Genomic DNA, 18,062 nt, shown 5'->3' on the forward strand with positions numbered 1-18,062 from the left:
CACAGGGAGCCGAGCACCCCCCCACGGGGAGCCGAGCACCCCCCCACACACACACAGGGAGCCGAGCACCCCCCCACGGGGAGCTGAGCACCCCCCCCACACACACAGGGAGCCGAGCACCCCCCCACGGGGAGCCGAGCACCCCCCCACACACACAGGGAGCCGAGCACCCCCCCACGGGGAGCCGAGCACCCCCCCCGCAAGGCTATTCCTGCGCTCCAGCTTTTTTCTCGGCTCCAGGCTCGCGGCAGAGGTGCGGCGCTGGCAGGGTGCTCGCACAAGGGTGCCGGGAGAGCCCCGGCAGCAGGGTCCCCCGCACCCGCTCCCCCACGTGGGGCCCCCCCACGGCGGCCCCGGGCAGGCCCCGCAGCAGCAGCCCGGCGGGGCGTCCCGGCGGCAGCACTGGCCCCCTGCCAGGGCCGGAGCCGGGCTCTATCTGCCCCACGCAGGCGGCGCCGGGGGGATGGTGCCGGGCTCCCCGCGGGCTGCAGGGCCCCGGGGCAGCCGGCGAGCCGGGGGCTGCCGAAATGGTGGCAGCGGTGGTGGTGGGGGGTTGTGCTGCGCCAGCCCGGCCCCTCGCAGCAGCCCCCCGCCTGCCCCGTGGCGCGGGCGGGCCAGCGGGCCCCGCGCTCCCGCGCGTGTTATCAGGGACGAACACGGCCCCGTATCGTATCGCGGAGGAGCCGGTGCCGGCGCGGGCCCTGCCCTCGCTTGGGGCCGCCGGCGGGGCGCGGCGGGGCCCATCCTGCCCGCGGCCGGGGCACGCGCAGGTGAGCCGGGCGCAGCGCGGCGGCCCCACGGGCACCTCGGCGGCCGGGGCGGCCGGAGGGACCCGGCTCCGGCGGAGACCGACGCGCGGGAGGCGGCGCACGGGGCCCGGGCTGGAGGGAGGGTGCGCCGGAGGGAGCCTCCCGGGCGCCGCGGGGAGCAGGGCTTCCCTCCACCGAGCTGGCCTGCCAGCTCCCGCCTCCTCCAGGCCCTGCTCCGTCCCTGCTCTGGGCCACCCTGCGGCACTGAGACAGGGACTGAGGCTGCAGGCAGGATCTGGTCTTGCGGTGGAGGCTGCCAGCACCAGGCCCTGGAGGTGTCCTAAGGACGGTGCATGCGCTGAGTTGGGCGCAGACAGCCCGGAGGAGGCCGACATCTCAGAGCAGCCTGCGCGAGAGGTCCGCCTCCAGCTTTTCTGAGCCTCGTACCACGCCGTGAGATGCCATCTGCAAAGGCAGAGCTGTTAGCCAGCAGGACTGCCCCATGCCTTGCACACCCCAAGGCTGGGACTTGGGGCCCTTTGCAACAAAGCTGTCTCTGCCATCAGGTCCCGACTCCTGTGCCTCTCCAGGATGCCCCACTGCAAAGCCACCTTCATCCATACCAAGGCCCTGACTGGGAGCTTGTGCTGTGTCCTGCCTCAGAGTGAAGATGTGACAGAAGAGCTGAGCGAGGAGGAGAGCAGGATTGTGTGGAGAGCCCAGCAGGCGGCCCTGGCGGTGCTGGAGGACACGCTGAGGAAGGACTGGGTCCTGATAAAAAACCTCAAGGATGTGGTCGTGCTGGACAGGGGGAGCAAGGGAGACAGCTGCGGGGTGGAGCACTATGCCATGCTCACGGAGAGGCTCCTCCGGCAGCTCATCTCACAGCTCGAGCAGGTGGCCTTCCAGAAGAACTCCTGCAAGGCCAGGTCCTATGCCTATGTGAAGAAAAACACCCCAGACCAAACCATTTACCTGTGTCCACTCTTCTGGCAGGCCCCCAGGGAGTTTGAGAAAGACTCGCAGCCAGGGACACTCATCCACGAAGCCTCTCACTTCCTGGGCTTGCACGACATCACCTACATGACAGCCAGCTTCCGGGTGGGTGATGGAGGTGCCGTCATATGGACCGACTCGCACACGCCTGCCTTTGAGTCCCTCCGGAAGGCGCTGCTGAACGCCAACAACATCGAGTATGAGTTTGAGATCGTGCTGAAGCACCGTGAGCCCTACCAGGGCAACCGCTATGCCTGCTGCGGGGAGACAGCGAGGAACTCCATCTGTGGGAACGCTGTGCCCCGGGGCGGCCTCTCCTCCAGGCCCACAGAGAGGTGAGCTTTCACGTCGCCAGTGGCTCAGACACGCTCCCTGGCTGCTCCCTGCCAGGCTTTCTCAATGCCCGGGGCACAGCCATCAGCGGGAACAGGGATGGCAACGGAGGGGAGAGCGGGAGTGTGCACACGAGGTGGGTGGCAGCACCAGAGCAGTGCTGCAGGAAAGGGTTCCTCAGGCTCCTGCACAGTGCCCAGCTTGGCATCCCACGGTGGCCAGGGAGACCTGGTCAATGCAACAAGCGGAGCTTGGAAAGCAGCTCTCAGGTCTCCTCCTCCAAAGTAGCCATCCCAGCCCTCCAGATAGTGTGCTCTGGCTCTTGCTTTGCTGCCCTATGTCTTGGCTAGATCTCCTGTGACTGCAGAGGGAGCCCAGAGCCACTCCTGCCCCACAGGCAGTGCAGATGTGGTGGAGCAAGGAGGTCCTTGTGCAGCGGGTGCCTTGTCCAGTGGGCCATGTTCCCCGAGCACCTCATGTCCTGGAGGAGCCCAGATGAAGTAGTCCCCAAATCTTAAGCGTTGTATCAATCTCTGGATATTTTGTCCTAGCTCAGCAGTGAGGAGGAACACCATCGGGGACACAGTGAGGCGGTCGCTGCTGCCAGCCAGGAATGCCATGAGGAAATGCTTATCTGACATCTGGAAAGTGGCGGAGGCTGTGGACAAGTGTCACGGAGGAGCAACGGTAGCGAACATCGCTGGTGGGGCGGTGGGCATGGCGGGGGGGGTAGCAGCTATGGCTGGGCTGCTGCTGGCCCCCACCATGCTGGGCACTTCACTGGTCCTGTCTGCAGTGGGGTTTGGCATTTCGACAATCGGGGGGCTCACTAGCGCCGCTGCTACCGTCAGCGACAGTGCGAACAGTCTCATCAAGAACAGCGAGGTGGAAGCGCTCATGGAGCAGTTTCAGAGGCAGGTAGAAATGTTCACCGGCAACCTGGAGCCCTTCAAGAGGGCGAGAGGGCTGCTGGAGTTTCTTGGGCAGGACGAGACTATGGATGTCATCCTGGGGGTGTTTCGGGTGGTGGGAGGGCTCGGCCGCAGCATCTTCAACGTCACCAGCATGGTGAAGGCCAGCACGATGCTGGCCAGGACCAGCCACGCCATCAGGTTTGCAGGGACAACTACCCACGTCCTCGTGGGCCTGTCCCTGGCCCTAGATCTGTTCTTCATCACCAAGGACTCAGTTCACTTCCACCATGGAGCACAGTCAGAGCTGTCAAAGAGCATCTGCGCAGCAGCTGCTACGTTAGAAAGAGAATTCAACATCATTGATGAATTCTGTGAGAAAATAAACATGATTTTAGAGCAGCAGGAATGAAGAATTGCAGAAAGAAGGCCATCAGAGATGGCTTGTCAAGGGTCCCCAGGACTTCAGGGCAAAGTGGGCCCACTGAGGCCTTCAGGATATGCCCATGCTGTGAATAAGGTGATTTGCCAGAGCCCTGAAATAGCTCTTTCTATGTGACCTAGCAAAGATTTTAAATAAAGTTACTTTCATCTGTTGCAGTCATAATCCAGGTCCTTTCTTTCCCCTACTTCCCAGCCCATGCTGCCTGGAGGTTGGCACCTGCCGTAGGCTCCCACCTCCTCCAAACCGCATGGGGCAGGCGAGGGGATGGGAGAGCTGGCTCCAGCACCCCACTCCAGGCAGGAGCCGCGCGAGATCTCCCACTGCCAGCAACGTGGGGCCAACAGCGACCCACAGGACAACACGGAGCAGGGTTTAGCGGTGGCCCCACGCAGGGATGCCACCTCTCCGAAGGGCTTTCCTCCTGCTCCAGTTGCTCCTGCTTCGCCCCAGGGTGCCCCGGACCCCAGTGCTGCTGGAGGTGCCCCTTCCCATGCTGTGTTTGCACAAGGGGCCACGGTTGCTCCAGCCGGGTTTGGTGGTGCTGCCACCTCTAGGGGGGTGCCGCTGCCTCCCCGGGGCTGGCTGGGCTGCCAGGCAGCTAGAACCACCCCACACCATCCTCAGCCCCCGAATCAGCCCATTGCCAATGCTAAATCAAGCCAAGCACTGTTTGAATTGCCTTTAATGAGCTGCATTAAATAGCTGGCATGCTATAATTAGAGGGGGATTCACAATAGTGAAACAGGCCCTTAATTTTAATGAGCGCAGCCCTCTGAACGAACGCTGTGCATCCGGCATGGCACTAGTCACGGCTCCCCTCACCCCACGGGTGACAGCCCGGCAGTGGGGAGAAGCGTTTACCGCTCCTGGGGCAGCCGCGCTCCGGCAGGCTGTTGCTCCCATCACATCTCCTCCGACCGCTGTCTTGGCTGGGCAGCAGGTGGGGTCGCTGGTGGCAGTGGTACCCAGGCACCCGCCCGCAGCCATGGGGAGAGGGCATCGGCATGGAGCAGCCGGTGACACCTTCTTCTGCCGCTGCCTACACCGACTGCCGCAGCGGGATGTGCCAGGCACCTCCTCGGGAACTTTCCACTGCACGTGCATAGCAGAGCACTGCCACTACAGCTCTTCCCAGGGAAAAGCCACATCTGGAAGAAAACAAGTCAGCCAGCTTGGAAGTGGAGGGGACAGAAGTGAGCCTCCAAGCGCAACGGGACATGCGCCCTCACTGCTGTCGCATCCTCCCTATCGCCTTCTGCCTGGAAGCAGCGGTGGTGACGGACGGCACGGGGGGAAAGGCACGACCCGCGGCGTCTCCTGCCAAGCGCAGCCTCAGCACGCCAGCAATGTGTCCTGGGCGTTTCCCCAGGGTCCGCTTCCTGGGAGAAAAGCTGACACCAAAGCTGGGTCCTGGTGAGGACATCCCCAGGCATGCCAGAGCACCCTGATGCTCAGCACCCGCGCTGCTGGCTTGCTCTCTTGCGGCGTCGCAGGCTAGGCGTGTGAGCCCGGGCCGGCAGGCAGGCCTGGCCGGCAGGGTTATTGCAGGGCAGCTCTGGGCTCTCAGCTAACGTCCGCTTCCCTTTTCACTGAGCAGTTCTGGTGTCCTGGTGCCGCTGGGCAGTCAGCACCCTGCGGCTGCATTTCACTGGATTTGGCCATCAAAGCATCGGGAGTAAGACCGCAGCTCCCGGCGCCCTCTTGAAAGGGGGCTGCCCGCCTCGGCCCGGCTCAGCTCCGCGCCGGGTTAGGATCCGCGCGAGCCGGTGCCCCCAGAGGAAGCCCAGCGTCTCTCTGTGCCCTGGGAGCAGCTTCTCTCGGCCTCAGTGCGGCACGCAGGAAATGTTCCCGGCGTTTCGGTGCCTGCTTTAGCGCTTGCGAAGCAGCAGCGCCGCTCCTACGGGGCAGGCAGCAGAGACAGGACACCGCCCCGTGCCTGGCTTGTGACACTCTCCTGGCGCGAACGCGCTTTCTACAGCCTGCAAAAGGGCAGATACTGCGCTGATTAACACTGCTGTATCTGAAATAAATCTGCCATCACAGTTTAACATAGCCAGAAGTGATCTGAGCTCCAAGACATCACGCAAGATTAGAGAAGCAGATTTTGCCTTCCCTGCTGCCCGGTTCACATCTGTGTTTGCACAGGGACCCGCACGCACAACCACGCCGATGCTCCCACTGCTGCCTCGCTCTTCCCACGGCCGGAGACCTTCGCCGCTCCCCGCAGCGGCAGTAACGGGGCCAGCAAGCCCCTCTCATAGCTCCCTGCGCTTCGTGCTGAACCGCCCTCGTGGCCCTCTTCCAGCAAACCAACACGCAGCCACGTAGCAGACACCAGCGGGGACACGCATGGCTCCTTCTAGAGGATGTGGTGAGCCAGGAGCACTTTCAGCAAATCTGCCTGTGGGAGGTGTAAGTCTTCGGGGAGCAGAAATGTGCCTTTTCCTACCCCGTCAGGAAAACCGCCTTTTTATTTCCCTGACTCTGCAGCTGTGTTTGTGGGAAAAAAATACACAAATTGTGCGAAAATGTTATCAAACCTGCACAGGGTTTGCAAACTTCTCTCTCCATTAAGTTGCAAATTGGCCATATTATCGCTCAAAACCGCTCCACGTTTGCTTCCTCTTTTAGGACTTTCACCTTCACGGTCCCGCGCTTCACGAGGCTCCTCCGGCCACGGGCAGCGAGGCAGGAGCGCAGGGTGCAGCAGCGTTTGCTTCCTCCCCTCCCCTGCCCTCCCCTCCCCTTCGCCTCCCCCTTCCCCACGAGGCGCCCTGGCGGGAGGGACCCTCGTCTCTGCACCAAACCCTGCCGCTAGCTAACGAGCCGGTTTTCTCCACCGGGATGCCGGCAGCTCCGAGCGGGCGCCAGCCGAGCAGCGTGCCCCCAGCACGGGGCTGGAAGCCGGAGGGGAGGCACAGCCGCGGCCCGGCCGTCGCCGCTCGGCCGGGGGGGGGGGGCACGTGCCGGCCCGGGGGCGCTCCCAGCGCCGAGCCCCTCGGCCCCGCGCAGGCGCCGGGGCGGCGCTCGCCCTCCCAGCGCTGCGGTTTTCGCTCTGCGGCCACCGCAAGCGCAGCCTGAGGCTTCGCTCGGGGACGTGCGTCGGACAGGAGCCCCCCCCGCCTTCTCGAAGGGCCACGCAGCGGCTCCCCACCGCCTCAGCCTGGCCCCGCGCAGCCACTTCTCCGCAGCCCCGGCAGGAGCGGCCCGGCCGATCCGAAAGCAGCTAGCGACGCTGGTGAAGCTCCTCTGCCTCCTCCGCAGGGTGCCCCGCAGGCCAGCTGGCTCCGGCCACGGGGCTGAAGCGGAGAGGAGGGCGTTAATCTCTCTCCTGCCCGTGACTTTGCTGACAAACACAGGTCCAGCCGGTTCTCCAAGTCCTCCGGCGGCGGGTGCCCGAAACGCGCAGGCACACGCTCCTCCCGGCCTCTGCGCCCGCCTTCGGCCACCCGTCCCGTCGGGAAGTCCCCCTAAAGGTGGGCAAGGTCTGGCGTGAGCCCTCTCCCCCGCCAGCGCTGCCCGCGGCTCCCTGATCGCGGTGTCCTCGAGACACGTCACCGAGCGGCAGAAGGAGGCTGGCTGCTTCTTGTGCAGCGTTAACTCACTCGAGGTTCGGGCCAAAACTAACAGGAACGTCTGGTTCTCTGCGCTCGGCGCGAGAGGGGCTTCGGGAGGGAGAAGAGCTGCCAGCTGTGCAGCTTGAGCCCCACGACGCCTGGGCCTGGACTGGCCCGAGCTAGGTCCAGCCTCTCCCTTAGGGGCTGGGGAGTAATGTCAGGGAAAAGCAGCTGCAAAGGGGGAAATAACACTGACACAGCAAAGTGGACGTGAGACACGCTACACAAATGAGCGAAGGAAGTTTTGGGGAAATGTTGACTTTGCTCGCACAGGCCACAGACGTGCCCTGCGGTGCTTGCCGAACGGTCCAGCGCAACCACCCAGCACAAACAGGGCTGCTTGCAAGGAGGAGGAGGCTACGTGAAAGAGCCGTCCTCAGGAGACCAGCACGAGCCAGGGCTTGCAGTGGCCGTGGTGGCTCTCGGCCCTAGGAAGGGGCTGGCAGAGGCTCGCAGGGGCGCAGGCAGGTGCAGCCTCAGCTGGTGCAGGGCAGCAGTCTGCAACTGTAAAAACTGACTCTTTAAACGCAGCCGGAGCATCCTTCCTGCAGCCTTCCCCCGTATTTGGGGGTGCAAGCGGACTGCTGGGCCACGAGGAAAACAAATCCAGCAGGAGGCTTGGCTGTGCAGCCAGAGACTCAGCACTGGAGCTCAGAGCAGATGCCCCTGGTGCAGGACTTAAAGCTGTGAACTTTTGTATGCTGGCCTCCAGCTAGGAGCACAATTTCAGGAAGCAAAGCTTGGCCGTTCATGTATCTCAAGTCACCTGCACTCAGGGCAGACATAGAACCAAGCTCTTCCCACTGCTGGTCATCACTGTTTCCTTTGTAGCATCATGTTGGGGCTGCTTTGGCTGACAGCAGCACCTCCTCACACGTGAGGGTACAGCAGAGGGCACGACGCTGGGCTGCTGCACCACATCAGGCTGCTTCCGCAGCCACGCTGCCATCGCAAGAGCACAGCTGCATCTTTCAGCATGTTTTGATGCTGCAAATAACCTGGCAAATGCCAAAGTGACTTTGAACACTGCCAGCTTATTTTTGAAAGGAACCAATAAACTTTGCTGGAAGTACCATAAGGACTATAATTTGCTCTTACGTATATTCAGGCAGGGGATGGTTCATTAGTTTTAATAGTGCAAAGCTTTAAGTATGCAAATAGCTCTTTACTCAGTCTGGGCAAACAGCAAAGAAGAGACAAGAGCAACTATATCTAGACCATCTTGCAACAATTAAATGACAATTTAGGATTTCTTTTTGCAGCCAATTTTGTTTGAAGTTGTTTTGCTTTATTAACATTTGGATACTCTTCTACCACCTAATCAATTCAGACTCCTAGGTCTGCTTTTTAGAGAAGAAACGTATCTGCAATGCACCTGCATCCTTCTTACAGTCTCCTGTCCCAGATTCACGTTTAAAGTGAATTAAGGACATGTTTGGGGAAGATCAAAAATAGCAGTGCTTAGAGCAAGCTAATGATTGTTCTCAGAAATATAACAAATATATTTGAACTTACATGTTTCAACAGTGAATACAAAGACTGGAACAAGAATATCTCTTTTTAGGGGACATATGCCGTACAGCCCGGGGGAGTTTGCAGGAGCTTTGCTGAACATAGCCTCATTAACTACAGGCAAGTAGGCTTAGTTAATTTTCTTAGGGATTTTGCCCTTGATATGGGAGTTTAGTGAACAAGTGCTGAATGCAATTGCCCTATGAAGTCGTTTGTTTTAACAAGCGGAGCCTCGCAAGCGCTCCCAAGTCTGGCAGTCAGTTAGCATCTCAGTGTGCCGTCAGGGAAGTGGTGAGAGCAGGGGAGGACACTGAGAGAGAGGGAGGGAGCAGTTCCCATACATGGGGAGGTTAAATAAAGGAGGGCTCTTCAGCTTGGAAAAAGTGATGCCCAAATTGCTAGTGGGAAGAGCACATGGATCCATAAAAATCGTGCCTGGAACAGTGCAAAAAGGGAATGTTTACTCACCATTTCTCCTAACACAAATAGCATCTGTATGCAGTGAGAACATCTGGAACAGGCTAAAGACAAAGAGGAAGTGCTTTGCCCCAAAGGACATCATTAAATTAGGGAACCTGTTACCACAGGATGTTGAAAAGGCCTGAGATGTAAATCTCAGGAAGAATCAGTCAGACCGACTTGTTCATCTCTTCATTTATTAGTGTAAACACAACCCCCCCCCTTCTCTCCCCACTATTAAATACATACCAGGAGCACAGAGCAGCTCCTCAGTCATTTTCTCCTTAGGAGACACGCAGCCAAATCATCCAGCCTGCCCACCAGCCTCAGTGGTGCTGGCCAGGGTCAGGGCTAGGCATGGTGTTCCTGCCCCACACTGAGTGGAGTGGACACAGCTCTTGTAGAAGCCAAGCTGCAGCTGCCAGCCACGAGGAAGAGCCACAAAGGCCAGCCACATGCACACATAAGGGTCTCTTCTGCGGTGGCAAGGCAGCAAAGCCTTTGAGACAGGTGTCTACAGGGCAGCCCCACGTTGGGCTCTGGATAGGTGACAGAGATGGCTCAAACCTCTGGCAGGAGGCTCTTGTCTGAAGGCTGCGACCTCCTACGTCCTATTGATACTACGAAGGCCAAAGCGGCCTGGGTCACGGTTCCCATGGGGAGCAGCTCATGGTAGGTGAACACAGCAGGATCCCTGGCTCCCCTCGAACACTCCCTGCACCTGCAGATCCTTGGGCCAGGAACCCCAACCCCAGTCAGCCTGGAGGATTCAGGTTGCTGTCTCATTACCAAGAGGCATACAGTAAAACCAGCCTCCTTATTGCCTTTTGGGGGTCAGATGTGCTCCAACCCATCCTCCCCCTACTCAAGCCTGCAGAAGGCAGGCACAGGGACACACCTCTTCCCACACAACAGGGACCAGCGCTCTGATCCTTTCTGTCCTAGTGTCCAAGGAGGGCCCAGCTTGAGGAGTCAAATGAGCAAATATAGCCCTGTATCAGGGGGTCAAGAGAAAATGTGGCAGCTCCCCAAGACCCAGCTGGTAACTCATCGCAGTCACAGTCCCACAGCAGAGGCCTCGGGCTCTGTGTGCCCTCAGCTGAGTGGGGCCAGGGGTGGTGCAGTTCACAAGACAAAGCAAGGGACAGAACAGTTCTGCTCCTCCCGCCAGTCAGTGCAGCCAGGAGCAAGAGGGACCGCAGTCAGCAGCTCTGGGAGGAGAACCCAGGTGTCCTGGCTCTCAGCTCAGTAACTCTAACCCAATCTCATGTGAAGGTCTGCAAAGATCACAGCTACTCTGGAGCATCCCAGGCAGTCCAGGCTGGGAGATCCCAGCCCTACCTGGGTAGCACCAGTGTGAAGGAGTCACAGGCTCTGGCACCAGCTAGCAGTGAGCACTGTAGCCATGCCACACTCACTAGGATGAGGAGGACAGATTTGGGCAGCAGAGTAGGTGGGGCAGGTAGGAGGCTGGGCAGGGCCAATCCCTCCATACCCCAGGCTCAGGTGCTGTTCCCCTGCTCCTGCTCAAAAAGCACCATAGCCAACTGGGAACGAGACCCTACACCCTCCAAACTGCTCTGCACACAGCGGTGGTAGATCTCCTCGCTGAGCCGGGGGTTGCAGGCCTGGTGCCGGTAGCGCTGCAGCAGGGCAGGCTCCACGGCCCGGAAGACATGCAAGTTGGAGTACTTGATGAACATATCATAGATGTCCAGAGTCTCCAAGATGTCTTCATTCTCCTGCACATCACCTGCCATGCGGGTGCGTGCTGCCATGTAGTCAGCATTGTAGAAGCAGGCCTCATGGAAGACATCACGATCAAAACGCCCTGCGTCCCGCAGCAGGTCCAGTGTGGCAGGTGGCACCTGATTGTGGTAAGCAATGGCAGGGTTGTAGCCCTGAAAGTGGATGGGGAAGAAGACTTGCCAGTTATTGATGGTGTTCATCCGGCAGCGGTTCAGAAAGTCGGTGGTGACCTCTGTGCCCACTCCTGCCACAAAGAAAAGGGTGTCCACAGGGTGCTTCTTGGAGATGATGTCCATGACCTTGATTTGGGAAGGTGCATCTGTCTTAACACTGATCCACGGGATCTTCACCTCTGCATACTTGCGCTCATATGCAGTGATTTGGGCCTTCACTGGGGCAAAGATGTCATTCTGGGTCACCTGCTGGGCCTCAAAGGGGTCATAGATGAAGAGGAAGGTGAGCACCGCATTCTCACTGTTCTCAAAGGCAGCTGCTGCATATGCTTCCAAAAAGCGGGCAGCATGGTCCCGGTCATGGGCAGTGAGTGGCAGGATGACATTGATGCGGCTGGCCTCTGTCACATATGGCATGGGGATGATCTCCACCTCACTGAGGGGGCGCACCAGGTGCACACGCTTGGTGACAGAGCGGCTGTGCCCCTTCTGAGTGACCACCTCTACTTGGAGGTCCAGCGTGTACTCCATGCCACGTGTGGGGTCAAAGCGCCTGTACCCATTCACTAGCTGCTGCTTGCGGACATGCAACACTGGCTGGTACTTGCGGTTCAGCTCCTCCATGGCAGTGGCCACCACATCAGCCACATCTGCCAGGTCCACACCACGCAACTCACATTTGGGGGAGCCGTCCACGCACGCATACACCTGATCCTCTGTGAAGTAATCCCAGCGCAGCACCTCAAAGCGAGTTTTGGGCTGGAATGGGGGAGGAATGCCAATGGGCCACGTGGCACTGTGGTCCCCATCTGCAGACAGGCTGCTGGAGTTCTGGATTTCCAGCTGCAAAAGCAGAGACAGAGGAGTCAGAGCCAAGGTGGGCACAGATATGCCTTCCAGTTCTTCTTGCATGGCCCCTTCTGCTAACATACGATATTCATAAACTTGGTTCTGCTCTTTGGGACAGGAGTGTCTAAACAAGTTCATACTGCTTTTAGACTGACTCCAGCAAAATAGCGTCAGGGTTTCACCAGAACTGCACACAGAATACAATAAGCTGCTTTCATTGGCATGGCTTGCACTTTGTCCCACCCCACCCTGAGTTTGCTGCAAGATCTTGGCACACCGCTGGCCCAGTCATCCTGGACTGCCACAGTTCCAGGACCTGCCCAGGTCAAAAGCTGCTCATAGCCTGCTCGGCTGAAAAGAAGTCAGTCAGAAGTCACAGGCATGCTCTGAGAGATCAGGATCATGCAGCCAAGTTCAGCAAGAGCTGAGAAGGGTTCAAAGGTCCACACGGCCCTAACGAACCAACAGACAGAGCCTCCTGGTTCAGGTCACAAGCCCTAAGGCCTGCTCTCCAGACAACACTGCCACCACTGCAGCCACAGAAGCTCAGCTGATGCCACTCCGAAACAGCTCCAGGTCAGAAAGCTCTCACATTAGAGTGGAAAGGTGACCTAGAGAGACTGAAAAGCCCACAAAGATGGTGGAAAGAGCCCAGATCCTCCCAACCAAGCCAGGTCTCACCTGGAGCTGCTGGATTTCCTGGTACGTCCTCTCCAGCTCCACTTGTGCAAAGTACTTGTGCAGCCGGTACATCTGGACAGGGTCCAGCACAGGGTGGACAGTGAATGCATTCTGGAAATGTGGGTCAGTCTCCCGCTCAAGATCTACGTTCTTCCCCAGCTCAAAGTACTGGTAATGCAGGCCCTGTGTCAGCAAGGAGAGATATGTTACAGCTGATCCAGACCTACAGTCCCACCCCACTGGGTACAAGCAAAGCAAGCTCATGGAAAAAAAAGCACAAAGGAGCTGCTCCCACAGGCCCTGGGAGTGGGCAGGGCTGGTGAAACACTGCCCAGAGGCTTTGCTCAGTGCAAGGGACAAGAGAAGGTGGCAGAGGAAAACAGGCCAGGCTGAGGTGGCAGGGATCAAGCACCCTCACAGCCAAGCTCCATTGCAGGATCTACCTCATGCTCCTCAGCACAGTTGATGGCTGTGTAGTCGATGATGCAGCGGCCTAGCCACTCATCGGGCCGGGCACTGAGGATGTCATTACGGCAGTTCTCCAGGTGCGGCTGCAGACGCAGGAGGAGGCTGCGGGACAGCAGGTACCCAAAGCCGCCATAGCAATAGCGTCCCTCAGTGTCTCCGCCAATGAACTCCTCGGGGCGGCCCAGGTAGAGCTGGGTGTCAATGCTGAGGTGGGCGACCAGGCGGTTGATGCGATGCGCCTCTGTATAGGTATCATCCTGCACCAGGAAGAACCAGTCAAAGTCACTCACATAATGGTCCAGCAGGTACTTGATGGTCTGGTACATGTTCCAGATGGGCCGCTCATCGCTATGCGTCACTACCGTCATGCCATGAGGCACCTTGCGGCCCCGTGTGCCCGTGAAGTACACCAGGCGCTCCAGGCGGTGGGCCAGTGTGCGGTTCACAGCCACTGCCAGTGTGTTCAGGGTGCTCTTGGAGGTCAGCACGCCCACAAAGAGCCGCTGCCGCATCCCCAGCTCCGTGCTGATGTACCGGGTCCTGCAACAGAGAGCGCGCGTGTGACAGCCTGCAATCAGAGCGCTCCACCACCACATCAGCCCAGGCCCTCCCCATCTCCCTCTGCGCAGGCACTTTGCAAAGGGGGTGAGGCTCAGCGTCCAGGCACCAGTGTCGAGCCTCTTTGCAGAAGAATGAGATGCTACCCCTAAGCTTGCAACCACACAGGCAAAACATTGGCCCAAGAAGCCAAAAAGGGACCCAGGGGCTTCCAGGGATACTGTCAGCAGCCAGAGTCATAGCAGAGAGCTCTGGTGAGGTACTCTGGTACCTGACCTGCTGCTCTGACCCTGTCCAGTCAAACAGCAAACACAGCCAGCACCCTACAGCTGCAGAGCAGCCAGAGAACCTTTCCAAGCCTGCTGCTCCCTCAGGTTCCCCCTCCAAGGCCCTGCAGCCCCAACGCTGGCTCCATCACCACTGGGACAGGGACACAGGCAAGAAGCCTTGATCCTCCATCCCATCTGAGACTATAGCGGACTTTCTCTTTTTGCTGTCACGATAGCCAGCTCATACAAGAAGCTCACAAAAGGCTGGATGCAGCTAAAATAGGGAACAAAGCAGCTGCATGTCACAGGACCCCAAACCTCCTGTTTTAGCAGAAGTAACCCCACCCCCAAACCAGACATCCTACACTGCTGCCAGTCCAGATACAGCCTTCAACCTGGGACATCCGAGCAGGGAACTGGGCAGAGGGGCACCTCCTCGCAGCCTTTCCCCACGCACAGCTCTGCCAAGCAGGCCTCCGGGAGCCAGAAGAGTGGTGCCTCCGTGAGAGCCCATGCTGCCCTCCATGCAAGGGAGGGCATTGGGGCTGCATGACCTGCACCAGCCCCCAGGCAGGCAGCTGCCATGTGAAAGCGCATGGTCTGAGCCCAGCTGTCAGCACAGGGACAGCCAGAGCCCCCTCCCCACAGCTGCCCCCAGCTGCCAGACTCACAATTACTTTCAGGTTTAATTATTCCAACATGGCCCGGAGGCAGGAAGCGACCCCCCCACCACACTCCCATGCTGCTGCCTCGCACACACTGGCCCTATTCAGCCCCCTGCTCCCTCTGTCCGCCCACCTCCTCGCAGGGACAAGGAGGCCCTTTCACTGCTGGCTCCATGTCATCCTGGGGCTGCTGGGACAGGGCACACCCAGCCCCAGAGCTGGTTGAGAGTTGCAGCCTCCAGCCACTGCAGGATGTGTCCCTGCCAGGGTAGGACAGGAGAGAGCAAACAGGTTGGGGCAGGGTGTCGTGCAGCATGCTGCATCCAGCCCAGTGACTTTTGCACCATGGCAGCACAAGTGCAAAGCTCCTCTGGGCTGCGTGCCAGGAGCAGCAGCTTGGCTCCCAGCGTGGCAGGGACAGTGGCAGAGGAAGGGTTAAGGAGAAGGGGGAAGGAGGTATTGTATGAGCTCAGGAAATGGAGGGGAGGAAGGGAAGCAGCAGAGAAAGGCTCTCCAGTAGCCCATAGTGTTGCAAGAAAAATCAAGCTGTAGATCCCAGAGCAGCACCCCTGGGAACTGCGGGAGCACACAAGCACCATGCCAGGTGCCCTTTGCCTGGAAAAGACTCCCAGCACATGTACAGGCGCAAGGAAGTATCTGAGCAACAGCCAGAAACATGCCTGTGCCAGTGCACACAGAGCTTGACTTCAGCCACGCAAAGCCCTGGTTAATAGTCCACAGCGCTTCTTCCATCTGTGCTGCAAATGAAAGGACTTAGCCCCAGCCAGGGTCTGAGCCTGCCCAGCAACCCCAGACCTCATTGCTAAGTCACATAACATGCGGCTCCCCATCGGCCTGAAGAAATCAGCTGCACACACGCACACACCGATGCAAGTAAAGCAGAAACGGGACAGCAAGCCGCAACAGAGAGCTTTGCAGGCGACATGGTGCCAGAGAGCAGGAGCAGCAGGCTACTTTCACCCAGCACCGTCCGAGCAGGCTCCTCCACACGTACCCAAGCCAGCCAGCGCCCGCGGTGCTGCCTGGCAGCTCGGCCGCAAGCAGCAGAGCAGCCAGAGCAGCGGTGCCCCTGTGACCGGGCCCTGGGCTCCCGCAGCGGGGGAGGATTTCACAGTTGCACGCCACCTTGTTAGAAGGTTTTCTGAGCTGGGCTGTCAGAGCCCTTTTGAAGCCCAGCAAGTCCAGTACAGGATGTGGCACATTGGGGTCACTTCATTCCTGTTCCCAGCATGGGGCACCAGCCCGACAACAGCTCTTGCTAGCTACAGTTAGGGCAGGGCTCATGGAGATCAAGACTGGCCACAACCACAGCTGACAGGTACCTTCTCTCCCACACAGCAGATCTCCCTCTGCACCCCCGTACGGGCCACAGAATCACACCACAACTCAAAGTGCCCCTCGAGCCCCGGGCAGGGCACGTCAAACCTCAGCCTGAGAAGGACGGATCTCAGGCCAGCAAAAGGGCAAGTTTACATTAGATAAGAGAGTTGCAATTATCAGCGAGGAGTGAGAAGTGCTGGGGGCAGAGCCCCCTCCCCAGGCCCGGGCTGCACGGAGCGGTTCGCGGCAGCCCTGGGCTGGGGAGCAGCACCGAGCCCGGGGCAGGCGCCTCCAGCAGGGAGCCGTGGCACAGCCAGATGCCTCTATCGGAAGTTATTACTGCAGAAGGACTTCCTGAGCAGCCGGGAAACGGCCCTATATTTTCCTGTTGGAGTTCATAGAGGGCCAGCAGTCTCTCGGCGTGGGGCAGCTGGCCACTTGGTTTCAGGCAGCTAGCAAAGGGGCACAAGAGGGCCGCGAGGGGACAGGAGGCATCTGGCTGCTTCACACAGGGGGATCAGCCATTTAATGGGCACTGGCAGGGGGCAAAGGGAAGCTGATGGCTTAGCATGGGCACCCAGCAACTAGGCACGGGGCCGTGGGGTGCACGGGGCAGCTGGTTACCTAACATGGGGCAGCTAGTACAGGGCATGGGGCAGCTGGCTGTCTGGCATGCGGCAGCTGGCAGGGGCAGAGGGCAGCCAGCTGTTGGGCATGGGGCAGAAGGCACGGGGCAGCTCTGGCACAGGGCAGACAGCTCGCGGGCAGGGGGCAGATGACTTCATGCACAGGACAGCCAGCTGTTGGGAACGGGAGAGCAAGCGGGGGGCATCCAGCTGTCCAGCAGGGGCATCCAGTGGAGCAGCCTGCCCCTTGCCATGGGGCAGCTGGGGCGGGGCAGGGGCAGCTGACACGTGGCTGTTGGGCAAGAGCAGCCAGTGGGGCAGCCTGCCCCTTGCCGTGGGGCAGCTGGCGCAGGGCAGGGGCAGCTGACGCAGGGCTGTCAGGCAAGGGCAGCCGGTGGGGCAGCCTGCCCCTCACCGTGGGGCAGCTGGCGCAGGGCTGTCAGGCAAGGGCAGCCAGTGGGGCAGCCTGCCCCTTGCCATGGGGCAGCTGGGGCAGGGCAGGGGCAGCTGACACATGGCTGTTGGGCAAGAGCAGCTGGTGGGGCAGCCTGCCCCTTGCCATGGGGCAGCTGGGGCGGGGCAGGGGCAGCTGACGCAGGGCTGTCAGGCAAGGGCAGCCGGTGGGGCAGCCTGCCCCTTGCCATGGGGCAGCCGGCGCAGGGCTGTCGGGCAAGGGCAGCCGGTGGGGCAGCCTGCCTGTCACCATGGGGCAGCCGGCACAGGGCTGCTGGGCAGGGCAGCCAGTGGGGCAGCCTGCCCTTTGCTGTGGGGCAGCCAGCACAGGGCTGCTGGGCAGGGCAGCCAGTGGGGCAGCCTGCCCTTCGCTGTGGGGCAGCCAGCACAGGGCTGCTGGGCAGGGCAGCCAGTGGGGCAGCCTGCCCTTCGCTGTGGGGCAGCCGGCGCAGGGCTGTCGGGCAGGGGCAGCCCGCCGTTGCCGTGGGGCGGCCGGCGGGGCAGGGGCCCGGCGCACGCCCCCCCGGCGGAGCAGCCCCCCCGGCGGGGCCCAGCCCCCCCGCGCCCCCGCACCTGACGGCCTTCTTGGCGGCCCTGCCGGGGCTGGGCGGGCGGTAGGGCACGACGCGCGGCTCCCAGCTCTCGGCGCCCAGCCCGCCGGGCACGGCGTTGGGCCGGCGGGCCGCGTTGCCGTTGTGGCGGCCGCCGTCGAGGCCGGGCGCGGGCCCGCTGGCGGGGCCGCCGTCGGGGCGCTGGCGGGCGGCGGGGCGCAGCGGCGGCCCGCAGGGCTCCTCCACCCAGGTGACGCTGAGCAGGCTCAGCGTGAAGCCCAGCGACACGCCGATCACCACGGGGCCCGCGGGCCGCAGCACCGACAGCAGCAGCGAGAGCCGCATGGCCGCGACGGGACGGGACGGGCCGCGACGGGCCGCGACGCGCCGCGCGGCGGGGGCGGCTCCGGCTCCGCGCGCTCGGCGCCGCCGTCCGACGTGTCACCCCCCGGCCCCGCCCCGCCGCCGACGTCACCGCCGGGCGGCCGCCCTCGGCCAATGGGCCGCGCTCGGCGCGCCCCGGCCCCGCGTCACCGCCGCGCTCGGCGCCGCCGCCGCGGGGAGAGGGAGGGGGCGGCGTGGGGGCGGGGCGCGGTTGCTAGGAGACCCCGCGGCCACCCCCCGCCGCGGGGCCGTGGGGCTCGGCGCCTGCGGCCT

General features: G+C 61.1%; 2 protein-coding genes across 4 annotated transcripts; one reads left to right on the forward strand and one right to left on the reverse strand.

Moving 5' to 3' along the window:
* Nucleotides 1–831: 831 nt before the first annotated feature.
* Nucleotides 832–3,583, forward strand: LOC134142104 (uncharacterized). Of its 3 annotated transcripts, none has more exons than XM_062578871.1 (3): nt 832–1,646; nt 1,746–2,080; nt 2,630–3,583. In XM_062578871.1, the coding sequence occupies exons 1-3, from the start codon at nt 1,341–1,343 to the stop codon at nt 3,399–3,401; spliced, it is 1,413 nt and encodes a 470-aa protein (XP_062434855.1). In that variant the 5' UTR covers nt 832–1,340; the 3' UTR covers nt 3,402–3,583. The 3 variants fall into 3 exon arrangements, with proteins under 3 accessions (XP_062434855.1, XP_062434854.1, XP_062434853.1); XM_062578870.1 differs by having other exon boundaries at nt 833–1,166; nt 1,316–2,080; XM_062578869.1 differs by having other exon boundaries at nt 833–2,080.
* Nucleotides 3,584–9,459: 5,876 nt separating this feature from the next.
* On the reverse strand, nt 9,460–17,750 carry CHPF (chondroitin polymerizing factor). The gene is made up of 4 exons (XM_062578473.1): nt 17,428–17,750; nt 12,918–13,482; nt 12,475–12,657; nt 9,460–11,787 (listed from the first exon to the last, which is right to left on the reverse strand). The coding sequence occupies exons 1-4, from the start codon at nt 17,748–17,750 to the stop codon at nt 10,525–10,527; spliced, it is 2,334 nt and encodes a 777-aa protein (XP_062434457.1). The 3' UTR covers nt 9,460–10,524.
* Nucleotides 17,751–18,062: the final 312 nt, after the last annotated feature.

The sequence above is a fragment of the Rhea pennata genome, chromosome 6, assembly GCF_028389875.1.
Source record: "Rhea pennata isolate bPtePen1 chromosome 6, bPtePen1.pri, whole genome shotgun sequence".
NCBI lineage: Eukaryota > Metazoa > Chordata > Aves > Rheiformes > Rheidae > Rhea > Rhea pennata.

Bases quoted from the DNA above. Each gene is read 5' to 3' on its own strand.
- LOC134142104 (XM_062578869.1), top strand. From the start codon at position 1,341: ATGCCCCACTGCAAAGCCACCTTCATCCATACCAAGGCCCTGACTGGG. The intron at 2,081-2,629 runs GTGAGCTTTCAC...ATTTTGTCCTAG, and splicing joins TCCTCCAGGCCCACAGAGAG to CTCAGCAGTGAGGAGGAACA.
- CHPF (XM_062578473.1), bottom strand. From the start codon at position 17,750: ATGCGGCTCTCGCTGCTGCTGTCGGTGCTGCGGCCCGCGGGCCCCGTG. The intron at 12,658-12,917 runs GTAGATCCTGCA...TTGCTGACACAG, and splicing joins ACTGTGCTGAGGAGCATGAG to GGCCTGCATTACCAGTACTT. The intron at 11,788-12,474 runs GTGAGACCTGGC...CTGCTTTTGCAG, and splicing joins AGGAAATCCAGCAGCTCCAG to CTGGAAATCCAGAACTCCAG.